Source organism: Pinus tabuliformis, chromosome 1_1 (genome assembly GCF_031772625.1).
Source record: "Pinus tabuliformis cultivar Carrire ecotype Pingquan chromosome 1_1, CPIR1, whole genome shotgun sequence".
Taxonomy (NCBI): Eukaryota; Viridiplantae; Streptophyta; class Pinopsida; order Pinales; family Pinaceae; genus Pinus; species Pinus tabuliformis.
In genome coordinates this window covers 834562162-834569420 of record NC_142297.1, presented here as the reverse complement: position 1 = coordinate 834569420, position 7259 = coordinate 834562162, and the positions used below count along the sequence as shown (strand labels likewise).

The window sequence follows — 7259 nt, the reverse complement described above, 5'->3', positions numbered from 1 at the left end:
GTATGAGGCGATTAATCTATTAATACCACCATAGTCGATCATTGTTGCTATATCACTATGCAACATTAAAAATAAAATGACTAAAACCACAAAGAACTTTTCTTGGGAATTTGAAAGGTCGTGAGACAAGAGACTCATCAAAACATGATAACTTGTAAGATAACATAGCATGAAAAATTACTAATACAATGAATTAGCGATGCAATAACGTTATTAGTCAACTCCCCAAAGCCATCACTTTGAGGGGGTGGCAGGAGGGGGAGAGGTTCTCATTAATCTTGAAGAAATAATAGTTGATCATTATGCCTGGGGCTTGGGAAGGAAGACCAACGACCAAGTGAACGCATATGGATTATATCTTGGTCTAATTTTAGCTCATCAAAAAGGAATTAAGGAAGTGAAAATGTTGGGTGACTCATTATTGGTTATAAAGCACATGAGCTCCAATTCTTCAGCCCAGAATAACAAGCTCAATTAGATTCTCAAAAGAGCCCTTGGCATGCTCCCTTCCTTTGGGAAATTACAATTTGTCCACATCCTAAGAGGCCTAAATAAGGAAGTGGATGCACAAGGCAATAAGTCTTGCCAAATGAATGAAGGCCATACCACGATTAATGAGATTGAGGGCTTCCTACCCATCCCCTAAGTTTAAGAATGGATGCATCTAATTCTATGTTAAAGCTCCATTCGTCATCTAAGGTACTCTTCCTAAAGTCTCTAAGCAAGGTTCAAAGGGATTATATAAATTCTAAAGCCTCTCCTTCCCACCCCTCTTGCGCTTCACCTTACCTCCCTGCCTCCACCTCACTCTCCCTCCCCGCCTCCTCTTCACCCTCCCTCTCCGACTCCATCTCACCCTCCCTCCCCACCCCCTTTGGCCTTTCCCCCTATTTCCTCCCATATGGAATCAAATGAGTCCTACCTCTCTCCTCCCTCGACATGAAGTTGTGGTATTTCAGAGCATGCGAAGCCACTTGGCGCGGTTTAATGGTTAAGTGTGAGAAATACTCAGTCTGCCCCTCGTATTTGGGGCCATCACTTGAAGGATCAAGTGAACTCCATGCGAAACCCCTCAGAATGAGCCACATTTACTCCTCCTGGTTCAGATCAAAATGTTCACTCACTTGAAGGCTCGTATGCATGAGGTGAAGGTCCTTTCATTTAACAGTGTAATCATGGAAACTCAATGGGATCCTAGAGGCATGCAGGCCACCTCGTAGTGCTACATGAGGCTCCTGTTTAGCTCAGTCTATAAATCGTGGGGTTATAGTTCGAAATTCTACATGGTGAAGGTGTCCGACTCTGTCATGTGGGTTGTAAGTGATACGTATCTTCAACAGGGTTGCCATTGGATGGTTCCTGTGGGTGGGGGATGCCTGAACCCCCAGTTTGGTGAGAATTTGTCGCAAGTAATTCTGGTTTGGTGTGGCGGGTGGAAGTGGTCCAAAATTTTGTTTAGTTCAAAGTGTCTTTGAAAGCAACCAATAGCTGGGTGAAAGGCCTCACTGTGTCAATTGTCATGGATGCTAGTTCCCAAAGTCGCCTCCGTCCACGCTCGGGCAGGATGGCAGGCATCATTGTGAAAAAATGGGTAAAATTCCCTCCTCTGGCCACTTACTCTCCCTCTTCTTGCAGTACATGGGCAAGTGAACATTCTAAATTGAGAGCTGGTATCACCAAATTGCAATTGCTTCTTCAACATTAGATGGTTGAGGCAAGTGGGATTCAAGAGCAAAATGTGGAGAAGAATAAGAAAATTAGACAACTCGAAGACGAAGTTGATCCACTCAGAAGCAAGCTGGAGGACATCCAAATTCAACTGGTTAAGAAGAACTCCCAGTGAGCAGAAGAAAGCGAACGCATTGGCTTTGAACTCAATTGTCCTGCCGACCCGGAGGATTAGCCTGTTTCAAAATCTCTGTTTTGTATGTCTGGTTTTAAATGTATTTTGCTCTTATCACAATACTGTAAAGTCTATACTAGTATAAGAGTAGTTGCTCAGTGCCTTTTTGAAATTTTGAAGAAAAATGAAGCTGAGTATAGATTGCTCTTGCAGCCTATGAAGCCCATCAATAGCGCTTTAATGAAATTGTAAATCTTTTGTTTTTTGCCACGACTGGGCACAAATTAATATATATCCAATACTCTTTTATGTTAAAAAAAACATCACTTTAAAATTATATTTTAAAATCATGAACTTAAATATACATTAGACAGTATGAAGTGAGCTTTACAGTATAAACATCCCAAAACTTTATTAAAAAATACTCCAATATCCAAAACACTTCAAATAATATCAAAAAGTTATAAATTTTAATTTTTGATTTAAACATAAACCTTTACTCAAACAATTATGGCATCATATAATTTTTTCATCTCCAACAAAGCAATATTAAACTTCATTTCAAAAATGTTTTGATATCCAAAATACTTCAGATAATAACAAAAAGTTATATATTTAGTTTTTAATCTAAAACCACTAATTTTTTTTAACAAACATGGACGGTTACTCAAACAATTTATTTATGGGATCATATGCTTAAACAAGATTAATTTCTTAAACATGCTACTTCATAAATTTTCAAATAAAACCATCCCTTAAACTTTACTTTGCGAAAAATTTCTAACATGATTTTTAACAATAAATTCAATTTTTCATAACATGATTTTTAAACATCAATAACTAATCTAACCCAACTTCACACTCCAAAGTCTGCAAAGGCTAACCAGCCTGCCATAAGGCATTAAATGCCCCGTTACATGTATACTCTTTAACAAAATAGCACACGTGTGCGGTGACTAGATAAATAGAAAATAAAAACGGTGTATTATTTTGTTATAAAATATGCATATAACGAGGCATTTAATACCTTATGGCAGGCTGATTAGCCCTTGCCCTCCAAAGTCTATCCCTGACTTATGCTTAAGCAAATATATCAATTTATCATTCATTCCATCCAGTCATCACTGGCTGGAAATACTCCTCCTAACACTTCCGAATCCCAAATCAAATCCCCGAAACCCTCACCCGACACGCAATACGTTGCTAAATTGCCAATTCCCAACCCACGACACATTTATTGTTATTCTTATTACAATGAGTGGCGTGACGGAATCCTCCACAGCTCCGTCGGAGTAGCTACAACCGGTAAACAAACAACCCGGCTTAACGCTAGGAGGGGAACAACGTCACACGTCAACACCCTTCACGTTTGCTGACGTGAAACGGAAATTTAACGATTTGGGTTTCAATTCTCAGTCATGGGTTGATGAAGTAGTTGAAAATGGTTAGCCAGCTGCTTCTGCAAAGAACGCCCTTAAATGGGATTGGCTTTAGCATTAGGATTAGATTACGCTTTCGAATACCCACATACCGACTTTAAAGCTAAAGTTCGTTTGCTCGCTTCCATGGCAGCTCTCAACATGGTTTCCGGTTCAATTCTCTGGGCTAACACTTACAGCCCCCTTCCTTACCTCTTTCTTGGGTCGTTTGTGGTCTGGTCCTTATTGGTCTGCATATGGGTATTCAATACTTGGTCCAAACGGCACTGCCAGGTACTGGTTTCTTGATGAATCTTTAGCACACACAGTTGTGCGAATTTGGAATTGAGCTGTATACTCTAAGATAACCAGCTGTGAAGGAGTTTTTTACTTTCTTTATGATGTATTTTTAGAGTTGTGTGTGTGTGTGTTTTTGCAGCAGAATGGCAACTTACAGTGGATGCTAACTGTAGTCCCTGTCATGAAAGCTCTGGTGCTTGGCTTGTCCTTCCTGTTCTGGTCAGTTTCTGTTAACCAATTTCAATGAATGGGCTGTCCCTTTTTTTTCTTCTTGTGGATGTTTCTGTACCTCTTTTTGTAACGAAACTCATGTTTCTATCGTTGTGCTTATCATGAATGAATGAATTGGTAAATTAGTTATGTTTTCAGAGTCCCAGGCCAGTTGTTGTATTGGTCCTGTTATATATGCCATAAAACCAGTTGGTCTATTGGGCATGCTATAAATATCATATAACCAGTTGGTCTGCTGGGCCTGTTATACATAGCATATAATCAGTTGGTCTACTGGTCATGTTATATATATATATATATATAAACAGTTTGATCTATTGGATATGTTATATGTTCCATATAATCAGTTGGTCTATTGGGCCTGTAATATATACCATTTAACATAGTTTAAAGACTATTTCTATGCTCAAGAATATTTATAATAATATTTCTCATATTGCACCAATTGTGCCTATATACTGAGGGCATGCCCTCTCTTCCCGCCATGCAGAGGGGATTCATGCCCCTTCCCCCACTTCCTTTTACTAGCTTTGTTGGATCCTTTTGAGGGAGAGTGATTTGGAGAGTGGTCCAATTCATCAGTACCATCGTGAGCAAAATTTTTAAATGGATAAACTGTGGTGATAGACAATTTGATAAGTGGTCAGTGCAGAGCTCCCAAGTCACTGTGAAATATGATTCCTAATAAGCATGAATTACACTTAAGCCTTAAGCTTTGCCAGTTAAAAATGGAAATCAGATACTAATTGACCCTGTTTTGAAATGGTGAGGTAGTTGTGCAAACTAACATAGGCTTAGAATCAGATTTTTTGTTTTTATGCCAAGTTGTAAATTGTTTTAGCTTAAAGGTAGATTAACTTAGCAGAGTAGCTTGATCAGCTTTGCATATACACCCTTAGTCCCTAAACAGCCGACTTGAAATTGCCATGCAAAGTTGTTGGGTCTTGTATGCATGAGTTTGGGATCAGAACATGCTCCGCAAAGAAATCCCGGAACAATTTAGCGAACAAGTGTTCATCTTTTATTTTTCAAATGTTCGACCTACTAAATAAAGGTCACGGAATGGAGGAGACAATCAGTATGAAAAAAGAGCATTGCTGACTAATCTTTAGATTCCTTTGATGTACCCGAATGATGATATATTTTCATGCTCAGCGGTATTTATCATATCTAAGCAAACTTTAGGTTTTTGCTTCCTCTGGGAGGTTCAAACTTCAAACCAAATTATTCTAACCAGTTGCATAAATTTGGGGTGGGTTATGTTGTTTTGAGCTTAATCTAACTTGTATATTCATGGAGAAATGCTCGTCTTAGCATTACTCAAGACTTGCTTTATTTTTATGATGTGCCACGCCAAATCAATTCTGTAAGGGTGAGTTATATTTTTTCATCGACTTTCTGAACTTAGATTGATGTTGCTCTTCACAAATAGAATTGTCTTTTTATGCAATTTGTAGATAGTGCAATCTCTTTTTAATTTTTCGGTAAAGTGAATAATTAATGTGTGAAAGAATCATCCTTTTACCCATGGAATAAAGATCGTGTGCTTGTATTATATCGATTTTATTTTTGTGAATTGTTTCATGGTGTCAATAGGTTGTCTCTAGACTACTTACATTAAATGGACCTATGTTTATTGATATGCATAGTTACATGATGAAATGGATATCTTATTTTCTTGGGAATTCGATTGGATAAGACAATATAAATTCATTGAATATTTTATCTTGTGACTTTCAGGTACTCCTGTCTTCATCTCAGCATGTGCTCATTCTGGGTTGCATTTGGGGTGTTTGTCACTAGAATTTTTTTGGAAATAGCTTGTTTCGTTGCTTTTCTTCTCATTTCACATGGTTATTGCATCATGCATGAACAACTGTCTACATCTGAGCGCCGTACTATAGCTGGGCTAGTGTCCCTATTGTACCTGACTCTCACTGGTTATAAAGCTGCCGTGCCACAGTTTGCTGTAAGTTACTTGGAACTTATTAATCTCTGTTTTTCTGCTCCAATTTTTTAAAGATTTTTTTCTGATTTCCATATGATAGAAAGTGCTATCAACCTTATAGTAGAGACATTTTCTGCCATTTTTAATGTCTTTGTTTGACAGCATTTATGCCCAATTTTTTTCTCATAATTTGTTCTCTAAAGTTTTATACTTCTAATGCATAATTAGGGTAGTCTAAATGCCTGATGCTTAGAGGAAATTTTAATTGTCTAAAATTTGAAACTAACGTTCAGTGAAATCTAGAGACTAGCATACATACGATACAGCTAAACAAACTCATGGACTAAATTTTGTTGCCAGTCTGGCTTATCAGTCTTTCTCTTGTAACTCTTGGCATTGCAATTTCCTTGATCTGGATCCCTCTTTCAGTCAGTCTGTGGGAGTTAAAGCCACAGTCTCGTGTCTAGATATATGGAACTTGAAAGTGAAATGCACGTTTCGTTTTTTGTGCCCTTGATATTATCTCCTGAAAAATTCTGCCATTTTTCTTTGGCATGTCCTTAACCATATCCATAAACAAAGTTTTAGTTATCCCTGTAGTTACTGAGTTTGAATTTAGATACAGGACAATATGGAAATTATTTGTGGGGGAAAAGTCCAGTTCGTCAGGAGTATACTTCTCAGTAATATAGTCATATACAAACTCTCACTCCCACCCCACTGTGGGTCCTTCTCCTTCTCTCTATATAAAATAATAATAATAAAAACAATACACAAACAAAAGCCTGTGGATGGCTTGCATGGCAAGGGCCTGCATCTGATGTACAGGGTAAAGCATATAAGAAAAATAACATTTACCAGTAGGTGAGGATTCCCTCCTTTGGTGCCCTATAGCCGGCCAAGCTGATATGGTAGAGTGGTTCCTTGATGGGAAGGACTCTGCATCTGTTGGGGGTGGGACGATGATGCAGATTAGGGATGAGGGTTGATTAAGAATTGGAAAGACATTAACATTATGAACTGAGCTGAATGATTTGGCTAAACTGGGACTTGGCTGACTCTCTGTGTGAAAACCTCTGATTTGGCCAAATTTGATAACTATGGTTTGCACAACATGTCTGTTGAACAAAATTTCTCAATATTATTATTCCGGATTATCAAATATTTCATGTTCATCCTTGTTCAAAAGCAAAGTAATCTGTAACTTTCATTAGAACTAAATTAGTGTGTCAGTTGCTCTTGGACCAAATATTGTTTACAATTAACAGTAGACATTAATTGTACTCTTTACACACAAGAAGTACATGGAGGACTCATGGTATAGTCTGTCTTCATGTTTTCCTTTGCAGGTCTTTGTGATGCTGATCTATATTTTGATGCTATGCATGATCTTTCGACACCTATCCAGGAACATTGCATTTCTGTGAGAACATCTGCAACATATAGAAGACAACGGAGTTCAAATTATGCGTACAACAATCCATACCAGGTATACCATGTTCAAGTATGGGATATGTTT

At 38.0% G+C, this 7259-nt stretch overlaps 1 protein-coding gene across 2 annotated transcripts; it reads left to right on the top strand.

Annotated features, from left to right (window-relative positions):
* Window positions 1–3081: 3081 nt before the first annotated feature.
* LOC149216729 (uncharacterized) lies at window positions 3082–7238 on the top strand. 2 transcript variants are annotated; one of them, XM_089391270.1, is made up of 4 exons: window positions 3082–3555; window positions 3704–3780; window positions 5533–5761; window positions 7090–7238. In XM_089391270.1, exons 1-4 carry the CDS (start codon window positions 3322–3324, stop codon window positions 7165–7167), a joined length of 618 nt encoding a protein of 205 aa, XP_089247396.1. In that variant the 5' UTR covers window positions 3082–3321; the 3' UTR covers window positions 7168–7238. The 2 variants fall into 2 exon arrangements, with proteins under 2 accessions (XP_089247396.1, XP_089247395.1); XM_089391269.1 differs by having other exon boundaries at window positions 3089–3555; window positions 3701–3780.
* The last annotated feature ends 21 nt before the right edge of the window (window positions 7239–7259 follow it).

What these genes read in the sequence shown, in the direction of transcription:
- LOC149216729 (XM_089391269.1), top strand. Translation starts at nt 3,322, where the DNA reads ATGGGATTGGCTTTAGCATTAGGATTAGATTACGCTTTCGAATACCCA. An exon ending in GGTCCAAACGGCACTGCCAG is followed by an intron (nt 3,556 to 3,700) that starts GTACTGGTTTCT and finishes GTGTTTTTGCAG; the next exon opens with CAGAATGGCAACTTACAGTG. An exon ending in CTGCCGTGCCACAGTTTGCT is followed by an intron (nt 5,762 to 7,089) that starts GTAAGTTACTTG and finishes TTTCCTTTGCAG; the next exon opens with GTCTTTGTGATGCTGATCTA.